The sequence below is a fragment of the Penicillium verrucosum genome (genome assembly GCF_028828655.1).
Source record: "Penicillium verrucosum strain IBT 35672 chromosome Unknown utg000002l_segment0_segment0, whole genome shotgun sequence".
NCBI classification, from domain to species: domain Eukaryota; kingdom Fungi; phylum Ascomycota; class Eurotiomycetes; order Eurotiales; family Aspergillaceae; genus Penicillium; species Penicillium verrucosum.
In genome coordinates this window covers 1,028,738-1,054,421 of record NW_026643211.1, presented here as the reverse complement: position 1 = coordinate 1,054,421, position 25,684 = coordinate 1,028,738, and the positions used below count along the sequence as shown (strand labels likewise).

General features: G+C 46.3%; 10 protein-coding genes across 10 annotated transcripts; 3 read left to right on the top strand and 7 right to left on the bottom strand.

Moving 5' to 3' along the window:
- Window positions 1-1,151: 1,151 nt before the first annotated feature.
- N7516_006019 (uncharacterized protein) lies at window positions 1,152-1,898 on the bottom strand (the record flags this gene model as incomplete). The annotated part of the gene is made up of 2 exons (XM_057218739.1): window positions 1,152-1,593; window positions 1,687-1,898. The coding sequence occupies 2 exons, from the start codon at window positions 1,896-1,898 to the stop codon at window positions 1,152-1,154; spliced, it is 654 nt and encodes a 217-aa protein (XP_057072830.1).
- Window positions 1,899-3,664: 1,766 nt separating this feature from the next.
- N7516_006018 (FMN-dependent alpha-hydroxy acid dehydrogenase) lies at window positions 3,665-5,318 on the bottom strand (the record flags this gene model as incomplete). The annotated part of the gene is made up of 4 exons (XM_057218738.1): window positions 3,665-3,840; window positions 3,897-4,566; window positions 4,622-5,127; window positions 5,186-5,318. 4 exons carry the CDS (start codon window positions 5,316-5,318, stop codon window positions 3,665-3,667), a joined length of 1,485 nt encoding a protein of 494 aa, XP_057072829.1.
- Window positions 5,319-6,045: 727 nt separating this feature from the next.
- N7516_006017 (3'-5'-exodeoxyribonuclease) lies at window positions 6,046-7,535 on the top strand (the record flags this gene model as incomplete). Its single annotated transcript, XM_057218737.1, has 6 exons — window positions 6,046-6,156; window positions 6,216-6,377; window positions 6,449-6,626; window positions 6,684-7,174; window positions 7,231-7,421; window positions 7,484-7,535. The coding sequence occupies 6 exons, from the start codon at window positions 6,046-6,048 to the stop codon at window positions 7,533-7,535; spliced, it is 1,185 nt and encodes a 394-aa protein (XP_057072828.1).
- Window positions 7,536-8,365: 830 nt separating this feature from the next.
- On the bottom strand, window positions 8,366-9,235 carry N7516_006016 (chromo domain-containing protein; the record flags this gene model as incomplete). The annotated part of the gene is made up of 1 exon (XM_057218736.1): window positions 8,366-9,235. The coding sequence occupies one exon, from the start codon at window positions 9,233-9,235 to the stop codon at window positions 8,366-8,368; it is 870 nt and encodes a 289-aa protein (XP_057072827.1).
- Window positions 9,236-10,113: 878 nt separating this feature from the next.
- On the bottom strand, window positions 10,114-10,679 carry N7516_006015 (uncharacterized protein; the record flags this gene model as incomplete). The annotated part of the gene is made up of 3 exons (XM_057218735.1): window positions 10,114-10,389; window positions 10,445-10,563; window positions 10,622-10,679. 3 exons carry the CDS (start codon window positions 10,677-10,679, stop codon window positions 10,114-10,116), a joined length of 453 nt encoding a protein of 150 aa, XP_057072826.1.
- A 12-nt stretch (window positions 10,680-10,691) lies between these two features.
- On the bottom strand, window positions 10,692-11,429 carry N7516_006014 (uncharacterized protein; the record flags this gene model as incomplete). Its single annotated transcript, XM_057218734.1, has 3 exons — window positions 10,692-10,858; window positions 10,891-11,207; window positions 11,263-11,429. 3 exons carry the CDS (start codon window positions 11,427-11,429, stop codon window positions 10,692-10,694), a joined length of 651 nt encoding a protein of 216 aa, XP_057072825.1.
- A 507-nt stretch (window positions 11,430-11,936) lies between these two features.
- On the top strand, window positions 11,937-12,866 carry N7516_006013 (uncharacterized protein; the record flags this gene model as incomplete). Its single annotated transcript, XM_057218733.1, has 1 exon — window positions 11,937-12,866. The coding sequence occupies one exon, from the start codon at window positions 11,937-11,939 to the stop codon at window positions 12,864-12,866; it is 930 nt and encodes a 309-aa protein (XP_057072824.1).
- Window positions 12,867-17,115: 4,249 nt separating this feature from the next.
- N7516_006012 (uncharacterized protein) lies at window positions 17,116-18,589 on the top strand (the record flags this gene model as incomplete). Its single annotated transcript, XM_057218732.1, has 2 exons — window positions 17,116-18,074; window positions 18,148-18,589. The coding sequence occupies 2 exons, from the start codon at window positions 17,116-17,118 to the stop codon at window positions 18,587-18,589; spliced, it is 1,401 nt and encodes a 466-aa protein (XP_057072823.1).
- Window positions 18,590-19,901: 1,312 nt separating this feature from the next.
- N7516_006011 (uncharacterized protein) lies at window positions 19,902-21,022 on the bottom strand (the record flags this gene model as incomplete). The annotated part of the gene is made up of 3 exons (XM_057218731.1): window positions 19,902-20,138; window positions 20,212-20,476; window positions 20,535-21,022. Coding segments are annotated over 3 exons (990 nt in total), but the record flags the coding sequence as incomplete, so codon positions are not given.
- A 450-nt stretch (window positions 21,023-21,472) lies between these two features.
- Window positions 21,473-21,934, bottom strand: N7516_006010 (uncharacterized protein; the record flags this gene model as incomplete). The annotated part of the gene is made up of 1 exon (XM_057218730.1): window positions 21,473-21,934. One exon carries the CDS (start codon window positions 21,932-21,934, stop codon window positions 21,473-21,475), a length of 462 nt encoding a protein of 153 aa, XP_057072821.1.
- Window positions 21,935-25,684: the final 3,750 nt, after the last annotated feature.

Below are 25,684 nucleotides of genomic sequence, written 5' to 3'. Positions count from 1 at the left end.
AGATAATCACCCCAGCTCTCCCCGAAATAGCCCGAGCGGGACTCCGACCTTCCCCACGAAACACCCGAACCCAATCCGCCCCATCGATCCCACGGACAACAGGAAATTACAAGCGGGAAAAAAAAGAACAAACCTCGGAACCGCAAAGATATTACCGACGATGCCGCTAGAGACACGGATGAAAACAAAAAAGAAGTGGGCTAATTCGATTCTGCAACATGCTGGATTCGGTATCCTAGCCCCGGTTTCTATTCTTCATAGCAGGAATATGCCGACGTCATTTTCTTGAGCTGGACAGGACTAGCGCTGTCGGGATCGGAGAATATGCAGCGAATATCACCTTTAGGGTTATTTGGGTAGTTATCTCGGTGTGGCACGCACATGCGTCCGTCCGATGGACCGTGGTATAATTGTCGGCGATGATCTTGGGAATTGATACAATGAATATCACTACCTAGGTAGGGCTGGTCTGGTGACCTCGGGTTAACGGTGTGTTTTGGTTAACAGTAGAGGAGTTCCGGAGAGTCCAGGTGGATCTGCCTTTGTCGTAGATCATGCGTAGTTAGTGGGTATCGGATCGAATGCCTCGGCACAACGAAAATCGCGGTGTTTCGGGGCTTTTTCCACGAGGGTATTGAGTCATTGGTGGCGATGGATTGGTGGCAATTTAGAGACTGGAGAGATGGGTATGGAATTGTTTGCTGTGTATTTTGGGTTGTTCTTGCTTTGCATCTTCTTACTGTATCCCAGTAGTGTATCATAGACAGAATTGGAACCGACAGAACGAACTTTCTAAAAGATTTCAATAGAAAAGGCCATGGCTTTTTGATCAGGTTGATATGGATAGTAATGTCCAATTGAATTGGAACAACTCGACAGAGCTGTCGTGAATAATATGGATAGAACCCAAAAGAAAAACAAAGCCAATGATCGACTGGCTGACACCATGGAGGAAGCCGTCCACTCCATGGGAAAGATATTACATCAAAACGCTACTTCAAAACAATCCGACGCACCCAAACAATAAAAAGAAAAGACAAAACAAAGCCCGTACAATGTACCAGACAACAAAAGAATTAGTTTCATCACAGACCCGTCAACAGGACTGAAAGACAACAAGAATAGACCAGATAAATATGAATCAAAAGACTCTACTTCCTCTGAACGGTCTCCTTGGGGCCCATAACATCATCAAGGAATCCAGCCCAAAGCTCACGTATGACACCAGGCTCAGAAGAACCATTTGATCTGCGCTGGATTTCCTCACCGACACGTGAGCGGCCGACAGCCTCGGTAAGTGAGAATGGATCCAGATCGATGGCGTGGTTATCGACGACCTCACTCATTGCGCTGGCGGAGACGTCAGCGCCGGTGCCGGACACGGTGTAGATCTGGGGCTTCATGGGTGGGGCGGTGGATGTTTGACGCCATGGGATGGAGGGGAGCTCGGGAAGGACCGGGACTTGGATGCTGCGTTGCAGAGGGGCAGCGTCGAGGTCTGCCATGCTGGGCATGTAGACGAAGTCGACGGTGGAGGTGTCGTTCAGGGCTTTGGTGGCGCGGGAGGTGTTGAATTGGCGGGAGGAAGAGGAGCTGGAGGGTGTTAATTTTGGGGTTTGTTTGATTGACGGTTTGGAACGGAGGTATGGGTGGATGTTTAGGAAGGATTGGGTGGGTGGGACATACTCTGAGAATGCACTGCCATTTATTCTACGCATGGCGATGCTGAAGGCGCGGGATTGAAGGACATCATGGTTGGAGAGGGCCTTCTCGCCGTTGTTGGCAGGCTGAGCGGATTGAACTCCGGTGATGTGAAGACTGCGGCGAGCAGAGGGTGCCACAGGCTGTTGGGAGAGAGTGCGCAGAGCGCGAAGAGATGATGAACGGGGAGCAGTCATTGTGATGGTGGTGAAAGTGTATAGAGTTATAGATTTTTTGAGATAGGGCTAGGTTGGGAGGCTTGATAAAGACGTAGGCCTTCCAAGTATAGTGGGAAAAGGGAAAGTAAAAAGGGGGAGAGTAGGGAAGTATTGGAACAGGACGATTGGGAGCTTTATAGAGCTGAGAATGGTTGGGGAGAGCTATGAGGCCACTTCTTGGCGGTCTGGACCGTTATCGATAGTGTCGATAGTGTCGATAGTGTTGACCCAAAAAAAAAAAACCAAGTAGAGCACGTCAACACTGGGGAAAAGGGTAGTAGTGGGTGATTTTGTTTGATTTTGTTCCACGGATTTGAAATTTAAAAGAGAAATTTAAAAAAAGATGTGCTGGCAAGAGGGGAAACAATAATTCCCTCTCTATATATATGCTAAATACCCGTGAATGTTCGGAGTTCAACAATTCTCCCAGTCAGAGATCTACGGCGTAAGTACAAGGTACCCAACTATTGGGTCTGTAGGCTACCCCGTATCCACCAGAACATGGAGTGACAAGATGTACCGGGTACATCACTTACCCCCCGAAAGTAGTGTATTCTGTACTTTCTGGTTGTATATCCCCCCTCTCTCCAATCTCCTGAAACTGGTGATCATTACGTCTTCTTTGGATGATCATCCAATGGGATAATCACCACCATAAACATCGGCCATTATTGGGTGTCTTACTGCAGAACGGGGTAATCTGTCGACTAATCGTACCCTACCCACCTGAGCGTACTCCGTACTGTGTACAATGTAGGCCCCCCCCTCATTGAACCTACAACATAGGGGAAAGTGAGAAACAGGGAGCGATATCCGGTCGGAGATACCTGCACAACGGTTCCATTATGCATATCGACCTCTAATCCCTGGATCGTGACTGGCTCCCCACAATTCACTCTTACGCCCTTCTCTCCCCCAACTGGTGAGTCGGTCTGCACCAAATCCTGGAAGCACGCAAGCAAGAAAACAAGAATGGACTTCCAATTTTGGGAAATACCGGGGTTGATCGCCGATCCTCAACTGTTGAGGAATCCCATGACCTGATATGTGGATCTCAATAGATTCTAAGAATAATATGAGTCAAGGCATCAGAGGCAAATTAGTGTTAGACTAGTCCTTTATTAAGTGGAGCGGTGAGACTCGGAGTTGGCTCTGTCTTCCGATTGATCTACTCATTATACCTATTCTCTGTCCTACACGGTATACACGGTCATTCTGCATATATTGTAGATATCATTTATCTATTTACTATGGTGCTACGTGTCCCATTTCAGATTCAGATTCATGCTTTTCTCAACCCCGCAATCGCTTATTGTACCCGGAACGTCCGGATCGAAGGCATCGTGTTAGACCAGAAGACCTTATAAGTGGCTGTGCTTATATTGTTTTAGTGGCCAGGGGCTACAACATAGGGAGTATTCGATAGCTGTAAGGACCCGGCTTGGACAAGTGTCTGTAAGTCTTGGCAGGAATTTGGTTGAATTATTCCCCTTTCATCCCTAGATTAGGGGCTTTTGTTGAGTTCTATACTGAGTACTCCGTACTTGGTAGGTAGGCAAGTTTATTCGTCGCTAATATTGCTTTGTCTAGGATACAACTGGTATAGCGTAATGTATAACTGTATGGTATGCCCTCAAAAGTTAATATATATTGTAGATGGCTCACATTCCGGCACTATGTTATTGGTCAACCCACATCGCAATCCCAGTGCAAAAGTGCAATATCCTATACCCAACTGTATATGTTCAAAGTTTCGATGGCCCCGGTCGCCGCCCTTTAGCTATGGCCCGAGCGTACGGGTGCGAGCGGGACACTGGAACCAGGTGGTCGACATCCCCAGTGTGCACGAGATCAGGGGACGCTTCCGCTAGGGATGTGATGCCAATATTCCGCATGGATGTTTCTAGTTCGTCTTGCATAACTGCGAGAAAATTGAATCAGCAAACTATAAAAGCAGAATGTCAAGCCATAACTTACTGTCAATCAGATGCTCTACTCCCTCCTGGCCATAGTTGGTAGCAAAGAGCATGCTCCGACCCATCCCCACAGCCGTTGCGCCCAGACAAACAGCCTTGAGGATGTCAGTTCCACGCCGAATACCGCTATCCACATAAACCTCCATATGATCAAAGACCTCTGGACAGCGCCTGTGGATCTCTAGCAGCGTGATAATCGATGCCGGACTGGTATCCAGATTGCGACCGCCGTGATTGCTGAGCAAGATACCATCAAGCCCCGCTTTCATAGCGAGCAGCGCGTCATCCGCTGACATCACGCCTTTCAAACACACCGGCTTGTGAGTGTGCTTTTTCACCCATTGCAAATCCTCCCATGTCAGCCCGGGATCAATGAACCCAGACATTACGCGACCGAGACCGCCGCCTTTCTTATCGTTATTCGCCTTGGACGGTGCCATGGGCACTGATAAGTTCTCGTCTGCCTTGACGCGCTCGTCGGCTTCACGCTTACCGGGCCATGCGGCGTCCACGGTAACAAAAATGGCTTTGATGTTCGGATTCGCTGAACACTGGCGTAGTAGAGCGGCGGACTTCTCTCGGTCCCGGTTGACGTATAGTTGGAAGAAGAAGTCAGCTGAGGGCGCTGCCTCACGTAGCTCATCCATAGTGTAGGATGAGTTGTTTGAAATCTACCCAAATCGTAAGCATAGTGACTGACAGTGGCAACGCACGGTATAAGCTTACTCCTTGCATGATTCCTTTGTTTGCACAGGCTCTGGCAATGGCGCACTCTCCATCCGGGTGGATGAGCTTTGCCATTGCTGCCGGGCTCACGAACAGCGGGAGCTTGTAACTTCCGCCGAGGATATTCGTCCCAGCATCTGCCGAACGAACATTTCTTAGGACTCGTGGACGGAACCATATGCGGTCAAAGCATGATTTATTGGCGTCCCGTGTGATTAAATCTGTAGCTGCGCTGGAGTAGAATGCCCAGGTCTTCTTATTGGCGGTCTTCGAGGCGACAACCTCGAAATCGTGCGAGTTGATCAGTGTATCCAACGGGGGTTTCTCATTTTCCAATATCACCTTGGGACTCTGCCCTGGTGGTGGTTTGGCCCACTCGGCGTCAATTGTAGACTCATCGAGGACGCCCTTGAACTTCTCCGGTTGGAGATTGTTATTCATTACGCTGGGTGCGTGCACCTCTAAATAGGCCTTCGTTGCATCTCTGCCTGCATGCTTTAGGATAACTGTTCGTGACATACATTATTAAATGTCGTCATCAGATACATATCTCGGTGTACGTACTTGCAGATCCTCCAGGATGCTCTTCCAAAAAGTCGGTCACGTCCCACACCTGCTTGTCGACCACAACCCAACAGTCTTCAGGCGTTTTGTGTTCTGAGATCTGTTGAGCAGAGAGAAGTCTTTGGTCTGCCATTGCTGTCAGACGGGCTATAAGCGTACAGGGTCTTCGATTAGCCGGGAGGAAATCGAGGCCGATTTTAAACGATGGTGGTCCTCTTTATAAAACTGGGAAGGAGAGTGGATGAGGTGGATATGAAATCGAAGTAGCCATCCACAGCGAACTAAATACTCAGCAAGGACCCGGGGCGGGGATGGTCCTCGGCAATGTCCCCCGGACTTACCCCGGACTGTGCGGTGTCCCCAAGCTTCCAACCCGAGCATTTAGCTTCCTATGTGGAGCGTTGTGAACTCACCTTTCTGTGTCTGATCTCCTGGTTTTGTATGTCTTTGGGATACCTCAGTGTTCTGGATTGTCTCTCCAATGTTCAGTCTTGGCGCAATCTGCTCCACACATGTTGGTCGCACAAAAATGTCAAAACATCAATGGTATTTCACAAACAGGACAAGAATCTGCTTTCAATCTGAGCGGCGGTACACAGAATCACTCATATTTGGAGACATCTAACTAAACCATGATGTGTATTGAATCGGCAAAGCACCGACTGGACTACGGATATCTCTCCGAGTGGGTCCCTGGTATCTGACGCCTGAATTCTCAGGCATCATTTATCTCCAGCCACAGGAGAACCTCAGCCCTAGTGTGGCTGAACATCTTCCGACCGTGAGTCAACACACATTTTGTGCTCGACAAGAGGAAGCATTCCCACAACACAATAACAAGGATATCTACTCTTCATCTGATGCAAATCAACTCTGCAGTTGGCTGTGCTTTGAAAAATTTCCGCCGCAATATCACGTCGAGTGTGAAGTCAACAGGCATAGATAGACCTGTCTCCTTAGGTCTGTTTCGTGTCCAAATACGGGCTTATCAACTAGCTCAGTCATGCAAAGACTGAATGACTTGGAAAAGCTCGAGCTGACTCATTTTGTAGGTTTTCATAAGAGTCACACCCTGGCTGGTCTGTCTTCTGTAAATTCCATCTCTGCTGGAAATCCCAGAACAGTCTCCACAACTGGAAAACAACAGACCATATTAAATATGGCCGAATCTAAACCTCTCCGATATGTTGATGTGGGTCCCCTTCTCTTAAGAGCCTCACCCTCGAAAGGCTACGCAACTCATAGCTAACTGCGAAATAATAGATTGGTATCAACTTGAGTGACCCTGTCTTCCGCGGCGAATATCATGGAAAGCAGGCCCATGAAGACGATCTCGATGACGTTGTCCAGCGTGCTCGCGATGTAGGCTGCTCAAAGTTTATGGTAACAGGCTCAGATCTTGTAGAATCGAAGCACGCTGTCCACATCGCCAGCAAATACCGTAAGTTCGGAACTTGCCAGGACTTTCCCTTTTCCTATTAACACCGGGATTCTGCAGCTGGCTTTTGTTATGCAACCGTTGGCGTGCATCCATGCCAAGCAAAGCTGTTTGACGAATACCCTGAAGGTCCGTCAAAAATGCTGGAGAAGCTCCGCGCTCTAGCAATTGAATCTACACAATCCGGCCAGGCTGTCGCATTCGGCGAAATCGGCCTTGATTATGACCGACTATTCATGAGCGCCAAGGAGCCACAGCTCAAATATTTCGAAGCTCAACTAGACCTGGCTGTCGAGATTCAGCTCCCTTTATTCCTCCACTCCAGAGCTGCAAGCGAGGACTTTGAGAGACTCCTTGCCCCAAGGCTTGCCAAGCTCCCCAAGCGGGGACTTGTGCACAGTTTCACGGGGACAATGGATGAAATGAACCGCATGATTGCGCTGGGCCTAGACGTCGGTGTTAACGGGTGCAGTATGAAGACCGAGGAGAACCTGGAGGTTGTCAAAGCTATTCCACTCGACCGGCTCCAAATCGAAACTGATGGGCCATGGGTATGTACCTTTCTCTGAGCTCTGGTCGGGTCAGCTGTGACTAACTTCTCTCCTAGTGTGAAATCCGCCCCTCTCATGCATCTGCAAAGCACCTAGGTGGTGTACCGGATCTACCGAAGGCTGTGAAGAAGGAAAAATGGCAGAAGGGGTGTATGGTGAAGGGCCGGAATGAGCCTATCGCCATCGCTCGTGTTGCTCATGTTATTGCTAGCGTCAAGGGTATCACTGTGGAGGAAGTCTGCGAAGCGTAAGATGTCGATTCGTCCTGATTCTCGGTTTGATGCTAACTCAATTTTTTTCTCTCTCCAGTGCTTGGAACAACTCTATTAGAATGTTCGGGTTGGGTGAGGAATCACCTTGATTTTTTATATCGCCGCAGGTCGATGATAGAACAATCCCATGAATGTTGCGTGGCATGTAATCACAGCATAGCTCATACCTGTCTTTCAATATGAGCCATATCGGTTGCCATAGCGGTATAAATAACCCGAACGTAACCTCTGTAGTTTGTTTTATATATCATTCCCCTGTCATTAGCTCTTTCCTTACATTGTCCCCCTCCACCTTCCCTCCACATCCTCATCTTCTCCGGGTTCAACCTTAATTCTTGTTAGATATGTTATGGTCATTAGAGTGGCCTTTCGCATCTTTTCACGCTACGTCTTCAATACTTGTATTGATAAGGCACATCAGCAGATCCATGAACGATCACTTGTATCGTGATGAACTCAAAAGTGATTTGAGGTTTCGACAATGTCGCCAACAGGATGTACTGGTCCGCAATTCAAGCCTGTACCCGTGAAGCCGCGGCGTAGGCGAGGCAATATACTCATCTCACGAGGCCCTTACCTTCAGCAAAACGGGGATAAATATTCTACAACACTCCGCCTAAAGGAATCTTGCTCGCCCCTCCTCTCAACACCTCAAACTTCAGCCACTACAAGTCTATCTAGGACAGAAAACAAGAGCTTGTCAGATCCCATATCCCTCATCAACAACGTCTCCTCTTCAGAATCTCTCCAACCAGCAATGTCAAACTTGGTACCCGAAACCTAGAAGACGAGTTTGTCGTCACGGGCTTAGTGGTCTCTTTCTGCGTATGTTTTGTCGGCCGTTCTACCACGCGTCGATGCTTTCTCGTATAGGAGGAACTAACATGAGAACACAACAGACTTGTGGATATGATGTCCTCTACAAAGCGAAGTGGCACCTCCCACCCACCCAATTAAGGTGACAACCCTCAGTCTCGGATTCTGGGATCCACTGGTCCTCATTGGCCGATTGCCCAGCCCACCTAACGAGGTACCACGTGGTCGACGCCCGTGATCCGTCCGCCTTAGGACGTCCCCTTGATGGTCGAGTCTCCTTGGCCAGGATGCGTTCGACGTCGTATCTGTCGGTGTCCTCTGAGTACCGATCGTCGAATGTCGGTTCGTGTGTATCAGCTGGCTGCCTGTTCCAAGGATCTTCGCCTTTCGGTGTAGGTTCCAGATGGGCCACGCTAATGACAGGGTGGATCTTCTTCTGAATCCAAGCCGGCGGGAGTTCCAGTCTGTAGGCCAGGCGACTCACCCGTTCGAGCACGCGGAACTTGCCGACAAATCTCTGTTTAAGCTTGGCGGGGAGTAGCTTGTTAGCGATGATATTGGAGCCGTCTCCGAGTTTGAGGTAGACCATGTCTCCGACGTTAAAGTGGATATCCTTATGCTTGTTGTCGAATGTCCTTTTCATTGCTGCAGCTGCATATGCCAGAGAGTGCTCCGCATCCGCTCGCGCGGCGAACTTGTCGTGAAGGTCGGCATGTCGTAGTAGGTTCCATGGATGCCTCAACTCAATGCCGTACACTAGTCTGTGCGGGGAGTAGCCGGTCGCCGGCTTATTGGAGGCGTTGAGCGCCATCTGTAACGCTGGTAGCGCACGTTTCCAGAGCTCCCGGCGGTGCGTAGCTATCCAGTGCCGTAGCATGATTTCCATGGTCTGGTTGGTCCTTTCCGACTGACTGTCCGCTTGCGGGTGGTATGCAGTTGAGTAGAATAGCTGCACCTTTAGCGCCATGTGCATAGTATGAAGATATGTTCACTGTTAAAAAAGTGAATCGTTACAATACTAGTTGCTGACTAGTTTCTGCCACCAACGTATATAAAAAACAAAAGTTAATCTCCGATAGGGGGAATCGAACCCCCGGCTGCCGTGTGAGAGACGGCGATGTTAGCCACTACACCATATCGGACGGTTAGAATTTCTTCCACAAATTACCCTTTTGGACTAGTAGCCACTCTTCGGGGTTTAGCGTCTCTTATCCCGTGCGTGGTTCTATAAAGTGCCCTCCCCCCCTCCCCGCTCCCCTTCCTCCCCGCTCCCCTTCGGCCACCTCGAATTTTTCGAATTTTGCTTTTGTCCCGCCCCATCCACTTTCCCGCTTCCCGTCCTTTGTTGCGCTGCATTTCTGCTATTGATCCGTATCGCCGAACCCTGCCACTCTCATCATTTTAATTCGTAGAACTTACCTTTTTATTCATTTTATCCTAATCGGGAAATAGAGGCTGATTTCCTAAACACGTGTTATTCGAGTCATTACGCTAGCTTACCTTACGAGAGTGGTAATATAGGAGATGGCAGTATGTAGGGGATGGTATTTCAGGGGGTAGTATTAGTACTCCTAATCGGGTATAGCCCTACAAAGTATGAATAGCTTCAATACTTCGTACACGCAATAGTATTAATACTAGGCGGTGATCTAATTCGTACGCGGTGAGAAAGGGTGGTGAGCTAATCGGTAAGAAGTAGGAATAGATGCCTGGAAGGTCAGGCATGGGGGTCAGATTAGATAAAGGGGGGTCGAATTAGACATGGGGGGGGGTCGCAGTAGCAATCCCCTATCTCAAAGATAGCACTTCTGCTCGCGGGACTTCTCGCCAAAAAGACATGCCCCTAACAGTTCAACAAACTAAAAATTGATGTTTCAGAAGCGCACTGGTAGAACTTCGGCGTCGCGGGGATTGTTGAAGCATCGACGCCAGAAAAGAGGCAAATTCTTCTATATCTTTTGAACCAAAATCAGATGGCAACCTTTCGCCAACATGCATGGCAAAGTTTTTGTAGCCTCTTTCCATAATATGTTGAATAAGAGCTCTCAAATTTTCGCGCATTTCTTCAGCTACGCAGCCGAATGACATCAAAGGGAAAAGCGGCTCGTTCGTGGCAAGCTGAAATATCTAGATAGTTTAGTCAGTTGATAACACGCAATACCAAGAATCCAAGGATACACACCAAGCATCCCAATGCCCAAATATCAATCTTATCATCCCAGAAATGCCCTTCGATAATTTCGGGGGCCCTCAACCCTAGAGGAGTAACAGGACAAGAACTAAAATCATTCGTTCGGATAGCTGTTACGGGTTGATGTGGTAAGTAAGGATAATCTCGAATAAGAGACTACAACCTTACCTCCGCCCAAATCTCCAATTTTGACTATCAAAGATAAGAAACTTGTATCATCCAACATACCACGGGGTCGCTAGGAGGTCATCAAATACCGCGGAGCACTGGAGTCTGCCGTGATTCCAGGTAGCCAACGAACGGGACTAAACTCTGGAGGTACCAAAAAATCCCGACACTGGGCTTGCTTTACGGTGAATAGAATGTTAGCGGGTTGCAAATCTAATAGAATAATCAGTACACCCTCTATTTATTGAAATTATGGTCCAAGATATTACCGCCATAGATCATATTGTTCTGATAAAGGAAATCCAAGCCAAGGATAATCTGTGTTGATACTGCCCGTACAAAGCTTACATTGCGAGCCTTCCCACGGATTGTTATTGCCTCACCATCGGACATCATTAAAGGGAACACAAGACAAAGGTGCAAGCCGTTCGGGCCTTCGTGTTCAAAGTGGTCCAGAAGCGAGATAACATGCTCCTTGCCGGCATGAGGTGTTATCGAATGCGACAATTCATTGAGAATAGAAAGCTCTTTGCTATCCTCCGAGACGGCACTTTTCACAATTTTTAAAGTGACATCTCTTTGTAGCCTAGAAAGAAGGGTATTAGGATATGTAGTAAATTGAGAAACGATTAAACACCAACCTCTGGTCTCTTGCGAGCCACACGGTAGAAAATTGACCAAATGCCCATTTCCCAATGATTTCGTATCTCTGGTGAAACAAATCCCCCAAATGCACAGGGTGATAACCGCCAATCCGATAATCCTCAACGGATTCGACGACATCGTAAATCCTCTCAAAACGTCGCATATCTAACAATGAGATGAGAAGTATTTCGAGAATGTGAAAGTAAGTGTGACAGCGGACTAACTATCGCGGTCACAAGCTGGGATTTATATAGGCGAGCGGAATGGAAGGACGGTGGACGTAGATGCATCATGTGACATGTTCTAGGTGGGGCGTAGGCTATCAAATGAGTGGAGATTTAAACTATTGATATGGACAGTTCTGAAACAAATACATGCTGTCCACTAACCTAGGTAGACGCGGTATGTATCACTTTCGAGGTATCCAAGTGTATCACAGAAGCTTATCACCGTCGCCCTTTTGATATTTATGTATGTGATGTGCTATAGCCCCAAGAGACCCAGCCCATTTGGTGGGTTAGGCTGGTACATCATTATGAGGTAGCTAATCTTGCATTTAAGAACATTTATCCTCAAACTTCATCCACGCATCTCACATGTGATCGTACTAGAATGCAGTACTAATAATATTGACGATAAAATAACCTTGAAAGCCATATTCTGTCTAAAAATGGTTGAATCCGACACCCGTGTTGCCAGATATGGCGATGATACGGAGCTCTTTTTGGAGACTCTACCTCCACCTGTTCCTAGATACATCTACAGAGAAAGCCAACAGTTTCATAAGATTTTAGATTATGAAACTGCACGTTTTAGGAACTTGAACCACGCACTGGCGGCTCCTTCCCACGAAGTTTGTTTTCAGAGCCTTGCTTACCGTGATAACCTCCTACCCGGAACCGACGACAACAAAAACTATCTCATTTTTCACATTGAGCCCTCCGCGTTTCAAGAAGAAATTGAAGTTAATCGCAAAAATCATGGACCTCTGGGTTTCTTCTACGAGTACAATCGATTTGCGAAAATTCTCATAATCAAAATGACCACAAGGGAACACCGCTGCGCCGCCCGCGCAATGAATACTCTCATCGAAGAGGCCCTCAAGGACATGGAGCTTGGCCGCGATTTCGAGTCTTTTGCTGGTGTGGAGGTCAACGCGGGTGCAAATTGCAAAGTTCCAGATGAAGGTTGGGCGCCCATGATAAGCCCACGTGAAGGATCTAGTAGGCCCGCGGTGGTTTTGGAAGTGGGGGTGTCTGAATCCGAGACGAAGCTTCGCGCCGACGCGAAGATGTGGGTAGACCCATCAGGGGGTCAAGCCAATATCGCGATCACTATCAAGATCAAGCGAGATCGACCACTCTTGAAAATCGATAAGTGGGAATGGGATGCGGATATAGGAAGACCACGGGTCAACCATATTGAAATCACAGGAGCTCACAGGACAGCTTCGGTTTCGGGAGAACCTCTATTGATTCCTTTTCATCAAATTTGGCGGAGGGCAGCTCAATACCCCTGGGAGAGGGACATCGTTCTCAATGTGGAAGATTTGGCTTTTCTGGCGACCCATATTTGGGGTGCGATGGGGATCGATTATTGATTGTTAGTTCTGTTAGCCTCCTGTTGTGGAGGAAAGTGGGAGTAAGGGAATGTCACTTTTAGGGCGAATATTTCATTAAGTCAATTGGCGTGCGTGAAATACACTTCTGCCTAAGGTGGCATTTTTGGAATTACTTTCGCCTCTGACATTTGCAAAAGGTAGTGCTGCGCAATCCCAATCTGAAACATCTACACGGTTCGAGCGCAAGGCAAGTAGGCATTCGGCATTATGACCCTGCTAGTCTAACGGGGAGATGATAGAAGAAAGACCAATCGAGGTGTGCTAGTCCCACGATATACATGTATATATATTGCGTTCAGATCTGAGATAACCAGCCCAATGAACTCCCATCCTTTCACTCACTCACATTGCTGGAAGAAGCCTTGACCCTGGTTGGTGCTCGTAAAAATAGCATGCGTTATAACACCACAGTACACAATTCGGCCATTGTTATTAGCATAAACAACACGGATCGGAGTAGGGCCTCTTGCCGGCTGTGAGACCAGCCTTCCTGGCTTGTTCTTGGGCAACAGCAACGTCAACTCGGAACTTCTTCATGGGGCCGGTAGCGGTGTTCAAGTGAGGGGTGCAGAACAACCTGAGTTGACTCTTTGGTTACTTTAACTTTAGTAAATGTTATAAAGAGTTAGCGATTAAAGCGAACTGCTGCCTGGTTTGTCAGGCTAGTACATGCACTGTTTGCATGCGTTGTTTGTTTGTCTCCATATCTCTCTCTCTGTATTTCTCTCTCTCTTCTCTTTTCTCCCCAGTTCTCCAGTTTCTAGTTTCAATCAATTACTGTATCTCCACAACTCCTGTTCTCGATCCGCCAACAAACACCATACAGTATAGGAGTTCTGGGAATGTCTTCTTCCTTCCCCCGAGTCCTCTCCCAATGATCGTATCAGTCCTACTTTACTCACTCTATCACCATTCTACGTAATATCCGCAGCTTTCTACAATATATAGGCACCCGACTGTGATAATTGGAGACTAAGGCTAACGAGAGATATAATGAAGCACTCGTGTGGTATCGTAAGCACTTGTGGCACTGGTTGGACGACGCATCCTGCGTTTTGGCGTCGTAGCAACGATCGCAAGTGGATCGAATAAGGCTCAAGCTAGCGTTTTTGGTGGTATCACTTCAACGACCATGAAAAGTGGGCGTCTTCCGGTTGCGAATTTTCCACCCCTCTCGAAAACTGCCTTGCCTGGTCTGACAGGAGGAACCGATTATTATTGGCGCTTGGCCAAGGAGAAAGAGAGAAAGAAGGGAACAAGAAGCGAGCAAAACATTCATTCTCTAGGCTGGCGACGAAAATCGGACAGCGGCTTATAGGGGCCAAAACGGTAGCCTGATTTGTAGCGCATGGAGTGACTACGGTGCTACTTTAATACAAAAAAATTTCAAAACTACGTACTTTTACTTGCCTGGGAATTCGAAAACAACTCATCGTTTCTCGGCCCGTATACGGGCGACTGAGTATGCCACCGGGGCGCAACTCTCTCATTGGTTTATATTGCTAGGCAGTATTTTCGATCCATTCTCACTACACAAAAACTAATTATGGAGCTATTAGTAATATTGAAGCCTTAACTAATTAACTAACTACTAGTATATCATATAAAAAGGGAGTATAATATGAAAGTATATTAAATTGGAGCATGTCAAATTGAAACGTGTCAAATTAGAGTATGATACATACCGTCAGAACATATACCTATGTCGACGAAGATGCTAGTGAAGAAGCACCCTTCTATAGTCTTCAATATCACCAATTTCGATCCCTCCTTTTAGGATTTGGTTGATCAACTGGAACTGAGTCTCTTCCTCTTCCTTTGAACTAGTAAGATGATGGATACTAAGCCGAAGCCGTAGCCTTTATAGCGTTCGAGGACTGATAAACTGTAGGTCGACCGCCAGGCATATTACTAATCAATATGTAAAATGAGCAAAAATGCCAAGATATTCCTAAATAATACTTTATGCAAGGACTTGGGTCGGGATTGGGTCCTTGGGTCCTTGGCAATGCCAAGATAACGTCCAAAGTTGGGTTCTGGAGAAGCCTAAAATTTATAAGTGAACACTTTTTTATTCAGATCAATTATTAATCCTTTTTATATCTCAGGGAAAACAGCAGGCTTTATATATAGCATAAAGCCCAAGTTGATTTTCAATCGCTTTGCTTCTTCGTATAGACAGGCTAGGAATTATTTCCAACGTAGTAGATTACATGGTTCCTGCATCTGCACTAGCCTCATGTCGCAACACCACTTCTCCTAAGAGAGAGCTCCTCGGCCCACCATTGCCGTCTGCTTAATAATCACTCAATAGGGTGCGAAAATTTGGGAATAACAAAATGGTAAGTTAAACTAACTAGTCGGTTCAGGGTTTTTCTAGGAGTATTGGAAAATGATCGAGCCCGATACTACGTCGTCACTAATCCGCTGCGGAGGAGAGGAAAGGTGCCGCATAGCGGGTTACGGCTGACGATAGCGCCACCTAGAACTTATATACCCGGCAGAATTCGGTATTTTGCAATTCGCCAAGGCCCAAGTCCACACTAGCAGGCAGCCATTTTCACTTTATCGCGTGGCTACGTGATATAATGATCAAACCCCCTTTGAATAGTTAAATGGATCATACCGCAGTAGGTAAAAAAGAGCAAACTACTCCGTATACTGTCTTAGAATGCTTCTCTCGTACTCTATTTATCAAGACCTCGCGCTTACCGATGCTTAATTCTTTCTCAAGAAATGCTAAGTGTCGAGGAAATCATATATTGTAACGGCAAGAAGTAGTCCTGAAGATACTACATAGGAGGATCTCCTAGGCCGATAAGGGTTCGCAGAGAGATTCGTCGATTTCTGCATTGATTTCATATCGGGCTCTGTTTCCTATTTAGGCAGGAGTGTAGGCCTGGAAGCCTGATATGTGAGACATAAGTAATAAGGGCGGAGACTAGGGCGGTCAAATTTGGCCGCCGCAGAGGGTGCCGGTACGGCACCGCATAAAGGGTATTGTACCAAGGGTATTGTACCAAGAAGGTCTGCCGCCGTTAAGTGCTGTTTCGACTAGACAATCTCCACTAGACAATCCTAGGCAACTAATCCAAAGCGGCTTAACTAATCCCCGAGGAACAATAAAATTCGATATACTGTGCCGGCTGCACCACCAACACCGCCGAGCGGCACCCTCTTGACATTCTTTTCTCCTATCCGGACCAGCACCAACAGAGAACAGTTACCTAGTCTATCCTTAAGATGGCTAGATCTACGAGCGGGTCTTGAAATCCCGCATCCTGTTGTTCCTGTCCTCGGTCCACCTCGTCCGGCATTCCATGGTTCAGTGCTTGTACTATAAGGGTTGCCTTTAATACAAGCATGCCCATTTGACTCCTTACGATATATACTAGGAATTTCTATATAGTTATCATCTATAAATAATTGGCAAGATGGCGGCTACCTATGTATAATTTGATACCATTCGCTATGTCTTATCCTCAACCTATCCCAGTGTTTCAAGCAGACTAATCATCTATGATCTGATTTATATCCATTTAAACATATTTGCCCCACGTAGGCTGGGGGAAGTTCGGAAAATTGTGATATAGGCAGCGACTTATTTGTCTAGTATTGCGATGGGTGGTCCTCTCAAAAGCCACTACAGGAATGATCTACAGGGACAAGAGATGGCATGACCAGATAAGAATTGCTCGATCGTTGAGGCTGTCCACCAGTGGTCTGTCTACAGCAGGATATGTTGAATGATCCTATCACCGATAGATGCCTGTTTTTGTTGGCACTCTGTGCTTTGGTTTGCTAGAATCTAGGGCATAAATACCCTGTTCTCCATAGATTGAATGACCAGAGATTCTTCCTTCTCTCTCCCCCCTATAGCAGCCATATAAGGATCCCCTAGGCACACCAATACTCACAATAGTCTTTCCGTATGTAGTTCAGAATGTGGATCCAATGATGCCGAAGGGACACCTAAGGAACACCGAAGAAACTCAATGGGAAGAAACTAGTCTCAACAATGTAGGATCGAAAAAAAGTAGGCTAACGTTCATGGTCTGATACCACTACCGTTTCTAGGGGTATTTTTCAGGGCTACCTTGATCGGTCCTGTTCTCTTCCCCTTGCCAATGTTTCTTCTCACTTTAGATACTTGAAGATAACTCTTCGTTCACCTTCAAACTACCCCGAGACACCTCCAGAGCCTGCCGTGTTAGTCAGGATCTTCACCATGATAGCCTCATTCCCCATTCGCCTGCGACGCGGCCGGCTGCTTCTGTGCGTTATAGCCGCCGCATTTTGCTTTATCGCCATTATCGCCATTATCGCCGTTTGGTTTGGCATGAACTCTGACCGAGAATACATCCACCCCGTTCTCACGCAGTTAATCCCCGCGGGACACTGCACCTGCGAATCCTCCACCATATTTCAATGCTCGACATGCCTCACCTGCTACGAACACGCTCCACAATCAGACACCTCTACCTCCACCTCCTGGTCCTTTGAATATACTCGCGACGGACGAAATGAGGCCCTCAGCCAGGACCAATGCAAAGCTGCTTTCCCCGGATTATTTGAGGATGTCGCGCGCAGTAGCAAATTCTGGTCTTCGTATGGCCGCTTGTCGTCTATAGAGCTAGACGCTATCACGATAAACTATGGTATGGCGCGTGTATTTATCGCCGATGGCCAGCTATACGTGGTTAAGGCGCGGCCTAAGTGCGAGGATCACCGACGGAAAATTCTAGGGACGTTGAGCTTAATCTATCGTGCGTTAGCTACCGACCAGAAACGAGCTTCTAGACCCTACTTTGAATTTATTTTCTCTGTGGAAGATAGGGTCGACGATGTGACTAACTCGGAATGGCCTGTTTGGGTCTTTTCACGGACTCCTACTGAAGAAGGTGTTTGGCTTATGCCGGATTTCAGCTTTTGGGCATGGGACAACCCCAGCAATTATATAGGGCCCTATGACCAGGTGATACAACGAATCGAGCGAATGGATATTCCCTGGTCAGAAAAAAAGCCCAAACTACTCTGGCGCGGCAAGCCTAGTTTCGCACCAAAATTGCGGCGCGCGTTGATAGAGGCCGCTAGGGACAAGTCGTGGGGCGATGTTAAGCAGGTTGATTGGAATACGGGTTCCAACGTGCTTAGGATGGAAGACCATTGCCACTATATGTTTATTGCGTATGTTGAAGGTAGGTTTGGTTCTTTTTTCTCTACCAAGACACGGGAACACTACTAACAACACACTATCTAGGTCGGTCTTATTCGGCTTCACTAAAATATCGGCAAGCCTGCAATTCGGTCATTGTCGCACACAAATCCAGTTCATCCAACATCACCACTATCTTCTAGTAGCAGACGGTCCTAACCAAAACTACGTCGAGGTTGAGCGCGATTTCAGTGACCTATCTGAAAAGATGGAAACCCTGGTTAACAACACCGAAGCCGCTAAGCGTATCGCCAACAACAGCGTAACGACCTTCCGTGAGCGATATCTGACCCCGGCCGCTGAAGCCTGCTACTGGCGGTCACTGTTCGATGGCTACGCCGGTGTGTGGAACGGAACCGTGGAGCAGTCGTCCGAAACGAAGTACCGCGGACGAGGATTACGATATGAATCATTTGTGCTTCTGGAGAACTTGAAGATGTACGAATTCGAGGCTGTCATTACTGAACAATGGCAGGCTCCACCATAATGGTATGCAACTGTTACGTGCCAGGTCAATCAATGAAGAAAGAGTGCATTCCAACCAAAAAAAGCAAATATGGGGAAGAAAGAGAGAGAGAAAGAGAGAGAGATCCTGGGGGGTTCTTATAGTAAGAGGATCTCTACAAGCAAACAACATCTCCATCCCGATTAGGCTTAGTAGCAATCTGAAGAACAAAGGAAACAAAGCAAACAAAGGAGACAAAGGAACAAAGAAAGAGGCAAACTATCAAACGATCTAGTGTGGCATATAACGGCGTTTTGCTGGCCAGGTCACTAGGTCACCAGTTGGCGGTAATTACTGGTAAGCATTTACTAACTAGTAATTACTAGTAAATTCCAGGAATTATTGGGTAGATCATTTGCATGTGATAATTTCGATGGATGTACATCTGATCTAGCTAGGTCACCAGGTCATGATGGAGTGTTTTCCTAGTGGCGATATCTAAAATTTCCTAGTAATGACCACGCTACTAGTAGGAACTAGTAAATTTTGGAGTGATACTTTTTTTCTTAACCTAGTGAGCTTCTCTATGAAGACCTACTATGAAGGGTCTTCAGGGGGGGTAAGATCAGAGTGCCAAGGGCATATACAATACGAATTACTACTGCGAAGCAATTGCAACTAGCACTGCGTATATATTCAGGCTGAACTACGAACCTTTTTCATAGTTCCAAATCTACTAGTTATGCAATGTGCGCAACCTAAGCGAGATCATGTGCATTGGGCCCATATATCTCGTAGGCCATTGATATGTCTATATAGGTCCCCGAAGGCCTCCGAATGTCCACCTTGAAGGTGTCATCTCGGGTCCAGGCGGGTTCTGCACCTTGCTTTGCATGGTGCAGGACGTGACATTCTCACTAGGTCACTAGGTTATACCTAAGTCTTTTCGACCTAAAAGCTACCAGTAATAACTTATAAACTAGTAGTAACCTAGTAAACCCGTTTATTACTATTAGAATCAAATTATATTTACTAGTAATATCTATTTTAGTAGGGCCTATATTAATAGCGTATTTACTAGTAGGGCCTATATTAGTAGGGCCTTTACTAATAAGGCCTATATTAATCGGCCCTTTAGACAAATACGCAGGTGAATTGAGTGGTGTGGACAATTCTTCTCCAAGCCTCTACTTCCAGGCGGTTGGAATTCTAGGGCGTTTGGTGGCTCCCCGGCTCTCCCGAGCGTCTGATGAAGTTCCCGACTCGAACCGGAACATATCGCCAACTTTTCGAATGGTTTTGCGAAAACCTGATGATCTCTTCCCCGTGTCTCCCTGCCCAAATAGTCAGCATTTTACTGAGCCACGAACATTGCTAGTACAATACAAACCTTCAGAACGTGTCTGAGATCTGTTGGATACCCCACGTGATCGGACCCCATGAGACTCAGGAGGATGTCGATATTGTTTGTTGCTGCCTGACTGGTTGCAAAGTCAAGCAACCTAGTCTTCTTCACGACTAGTGCTTGCCCGCTGGTGTGAGCCTGGACGACTCGGACTTTCATTCGCCCAAGAATTGTAACGAGCATAACCTATATAGTGACAATGCGTATGTATGTATTAGCTTGGAATATGTTCTAGGGGTGCGCTGTAGTAGTTACTCACGGGAACGATGCTGTATTCTTTACATTCTTCGCCCTCTAGGCGCGTGATCATGGCGGCAGTAACGGTTAATATTTCTGCCCTGAAGAGCGCCTCACTAGGCTCTTCTGAGAGTAGGAGAGTGATGAGCGTATGTGGTGGTGGTGTGCCTGTCTCCGACGATGCGAGCTTCCTCTGGGACACAAATGCCGCGCCTGGGGTGAATTGCCCTGTTCTCCAAATCGTGAGATAGAACTTTTCGGCGAAGATTGATGGCGTCAAGCTATCCCTAAAGTCGTGACCAGGATAGTTAGATCTATGTCGCGTCAGAAAGGAACTTCTCTTACCTCGGGACCCACTCCGCTAGCTGCCTGATAGTTCGCCGAGGCCCGCTATCCTCAGAAGGCTCTATCTCTCGCTGGAAATAACTGAACATATGCTCTAGCCACGAGGAAAGATAGGAGACCTGGGACTCCAGGTTTTCAAGGAAAGGATGCGTTAAAGCACCATCCCAGGTATCGGTAAACGCTTTAAGCCGCTGTTCGCCTTGCACGTCTGTCACACAGAGAGTAGGGACCCAGGAAACGCCTTTGGGGTAGAAAAAGACAGTTGGGTTATCAGTCTTGCCGTGCTCATCTAGCTGGAGCGTCTCAAATTCGATATCAAGGTAGTCATAGGACGACGCGCTGATCTGTGCCTCTTTGAGGCTTTCGGTCCGTTCGTAGATTTTATCGAGGGCCGTAATACTCCGGGTGCGGGCGACTTCGTGGGCTGCGCCCCTTTCGCCGAGACGACGCGACAGACGATCAAACGCAGTGGGTATCTTGGCCAGGGTCTAGGTTAATTCAACAGATAAGAGCGGAACGTAGAAGAAATGGGGTAGATTGTTAGGTCGTGGGTCAATGATGACAGATGGGGTAACGAAATTCGAAAACTCTAATTCACTTAGATAAAGTCTCAATAATTTTGATGATTTTAAAGATACTTAGAGTCTATGAGCAAGGGCCTTATAACCTAATAGAAGGAAGGAAGGCTACGTAGAGAGAAATATAAAGCATAGAGAAAAAAATCTACATTGGACTCTACAGAGGAAAAGGAAGAAGAGAAGGGAAGCTATCTACACTATACAAAGGAAGCCCTAGGAGATAGGGTGTCTCGCGATGCCTACAATATATATCAAAATCCACTTCGGGCTAGCAAGTAAGTTGAATTCCTAGGAACTAACTGCGAACCATCTATTTCAAAGACCATACGTCCGTGGCAACCGCTTCCCTGATCATGCAATTTAGCATCCCCATGGTTGATTCTCAATGTCAAAACGTTTCTCCTGTAGGCGTCTTTGCTGCTCGATAGGCCGTTGCTGCTCTGTAGACTTCTTGGAATCGGGCGTTTCGTTGACATTCGAGGGTAGCAGTGAGAGGCGGCTCACTGCAAGAAGATCTTCAAGGTTGGAGCTTCCGTCCGGGGCAAGCCCACCACAATCTTCGAAATCTTCCAGGACCTTGTCGATACTCTCCGCCTGGCCACTCATATGCAGAAAGTTTCCAATACAAGCGTGAATTTTGAGAAGCTCGGGATCTGGAAGTTCCCAATTTCCTTTGTGAACTCTGAATGTGACAAGCCGATTCCTAGGTAAATTTTGTATCGCATCTGTGACGGCGTCTGGAAAGCTCTTAATGCGATATTGGTGAGTAACCCCGGTTGCTTCAAAAATGACTCTGAATTGTCCGAATTCCTTGTGAAGCATCATGCTTAGCATTAGGACGTTCTTTTCCGAATTGATTTGTTCTGAGGTAAAAGATAACTGGCGAAGAACTGGAAAGTACCGCCTTAGGTTAACCCAAATCGTTGCCTGTCTATCGACTGCCTGGCGGTCATTTGGCTGAAAAGATCCAAGTGCAAATGGAATGATATGGGCCGCCTCGAGATAAGTTGTGGGTGCATTATGTGGATGGGCATGATTGCCACTGTACCTTCCCGTGGCAACACATTTATAGCCATCTCTTTCTAAGCAGTGGTGCTGGAGTTGCGATTGTGTCCCTCTAGTGATAGGCTCGATGTTCTCGCTCCTAAGGTCCTCGATTGAATCTTCAAGCCCAGAGCGCGGAGACGGAGTGATATCAGTTGGCGTTTTGCCACCCTGGGCTTTTAAAGGAATCAATAAACCAGTTTCGACGCTTCGGACTAGTTGGCGAAGCTGCTCGTCGTTTACACACTTAGAAACGTTATCCGCTAGGTGTTTCCGTCCGTTAGGAGAAAGGATCTTGAAGAATTCACGTAGAAAGTCCCTAGTCTTGTCCGTTGGGTTAAGTTGGGCGTAAACATTCAGCTTTTGATCTATCCTCTAATCGTGGCACGGCCCACCACCACCTACCAGGTGTTGGTGGGCCCCACCGATAGCAAATTTTCACCGGATAGCAAATTTTGTCAATTTCAATGCACTAAAACACTATTTACAAATAACTCCCATGGCTGTTCATATACCAATTTGGACCATTGCCATACCTAGCTACCATTACAGCTTCACGTTCATCTTCGGCCAAATCCCTCTCTTTTTGAGCCTATTCTTCAACTTCTAAAATCTTGGCATGCTTTGCTTGCTGCCGATCGAGCTTCTTAGAATCTGATTCCTACCTTTTCTTCATCATTCGGTTTGCACTAGCAGGGCCAAGCACAGTACGCCTAGATCTAAGAATTGATTTCCGGTTTCTTAGGGTAGTAGCGGCAACTTTATGCTACTGAGCCTTCTTTAAAGATGCCTTTACCAGACCAAGCTCTTAGACCAAAAGGATATTTGCATCCATGCTACGCTAGATATGACCCTTAGCCCTTTGAGAAATATACTCTATCTGATCTATATCGGTAATAAGCTTAGTATTAAGCCTATTAACCCGCTCAATTGTATCTAGTAGTAAATTGGTGACTGGGCTTAGGATCTCGGGGGGGGAGGGGGTATAAAAACGGAGGATTTCATCACCCTCGGTATCAAGATCTCTTTGACGTAAAGGACCAAGAATAGCCTCTAGATCTAAGGGATAAATACCCCTAGATTTAAAGGATGATTTAATAGTTCTTAACGTTAAAGCTTACTTCCGGGTATCTTCAATAATCCGGAAAAAATCCCGTTTTTTGGACGCACTTCCACCCTATATAACAACCTTACTATTAGCCTTACGGTAGTAGTATTTTAGGTATTAAAATACCTAGCTATCTAGCGGTTAGTATAGATAGGTTGTATAAGATAAAAAGAAGAAAGGAACGATGAATTTTTGCTTATAAAAATCATAGAATTCAATAGTAGTATAGAAACTATGATTATCTATCAATAAAAGCCTTAGTCTACCTTTCTAAACTAGCCTAATTATAGCTAGATAAAAAGAATAGAGCCATTTAAAGGTAGTTTCATCATCGATATAGCTATTTAGGGTTAGTTTAACCCGGAAATTAGGCGTAGAGATATCGGTATACCACTCCTCTATATAGATAGAACCCTTAGGTAAAAACCAAGGTATTATCACCCAACTAGAAGTAGAGATACATTCAATACCGGTAATTGATTCATTATAACTACCGGTAGGGTTATTACCCCTACTAATAGGAGCAACAACCTTCTATCGTTTCCCCTAGCCAATTTGGTAGCTGGTTTCATCCTAATTAAAGATCTCGTTTAGAAGGAATTAGTATTAGTTTATTACCCCCCAGAGGCTATTAAACCATAGGTATAATTCTCCAAAATTCTCGCTATTAACCCTCGATTTTTCAGCCGGTTTAGGGTTGATATAGAGCATATTTAGGGGTAGTGAATCGATGAAGCGGTAGACCTAGGTATGGCCAACTACCCGGTCTTTAAGCAGGCTATTTGCAGCCCGCTCAATAAGCTTAGGGGTAGGGTAGGTATAGGCTTTATATAGAGAATTGATCTAGGAATACATTGCTCGCGTTTGAAGAGGGTTTAATGCTTTGCTCCAGCCTACAATGATAGAATTAGGCTTACGCCCGTGGATTCTACCGCGTAGCCGACCGTAGGGAACGTCAAATTCCCGCGCTAATTTAGATAAATTGGGTTTATCTATCTGATCATAGGCATCTACGGCCTATATGGTCCGGATTTCGACGTTTTCATTTTGATCCGACATGGTGGTAGGATATAAAATAGGTAAGAAGATGAAAAAATTGACAAAATTTGCTATCCGGTGAAAATTTGCTATCCGGTGGGGCCCACCAACACCTGGTAGGTGGTGGTGGGCCGTGCCACGATTAGCTTGAATATTAGTATCGATAAGACGAAAAGATTAGTAGACAAATGTGAACTCACCGCTTTTAAGGATGACGACATTCTGTCAACCACCTAAGTTGGGGCGAACTTAGGGATAGTCTGGAGAGTCGTAGAAGCAAGGCGCCCTTATCAGCTGTGACAGTTGAGAAGGGGATATGATAGATGAGCGATGAGTATGATTGGTAGAATGCTTGATTTTGGATAGATGGATGATGAGTGTGATTGGTTGAAGGAGGAAAGTTAGGTGGGGGAGTGGGGGGGGTGAAGCTAGGAAAGTCATGTCTCACCTAGACCTCCGCACCGGCCCATAAAGCCCATAGCCCAACCCGGACCAACCCGCAAATAGGCTGGTCTTTGGGCCAGTCCTTAGGCCCATCGATAGGCCTTGGGCCTAGGATAAACGCCCACTAGGCTTTTATGGGGGCCTAATGGGCCTCAAACAATACAAAAATGCCAATTCTTGGCAGATTCATAAGTAATGCAGATTCTTCTAGTGTTTTTGAGTATTTAAATTACCGCCTAAGACCTAAGTTAACCGAGTCATTATAGGAATTAAGTCAATCAATTGGTAGAATTGACTATGGATGAGATTTATAAAATCAATAAGATTAATAAATCTACTAATAATACTTATATTCTTTAATATTATTAAAGTGGCATTTGAAGTTTTCAAAGTTTAGCCCGCATTGAAGATATACCTACTTCTGTCTATATGAAATATATATATCTGCATATTGAACCCATTGAACCCCCGTATTAGGCTAGACTAGGGCCAGCGGGCCGAGATCTTCCAAGTAAGCTTACAGACTAGAACATGCGTAAAAAACAGGCATTATTCAGCAGGTTTATGAGCGCCAAGACGGGATTTATGTATAGAAATGGTCTTTGTTGGGGGGCCCTCATAGGCCCCCACTAATGGGCCATAGGCTTAGTTGGTCTTTGAAGGTAGGGGGCCCATAGCCCACTGCTGGTTGGTTTATGGATGAATATATCTGATTTCCCCGGTTCCTTTATGTGAATACAAAGACCGTATATAGTTTTATCGCTAAATGAAACGTGGAGGTTTTTCGATTTGCTGGTCTACTGTGCTTGTGAGTAGAAAGAAAGTGATTACGGAACCAGTTGAGATTCCTATAATTTGATGGAAGACAAAACAAGAAAGGTAATGATACTAGGCCGTTACAAGAAAAGGTTCAGAGTTTATTACTGATGTAGAATCTA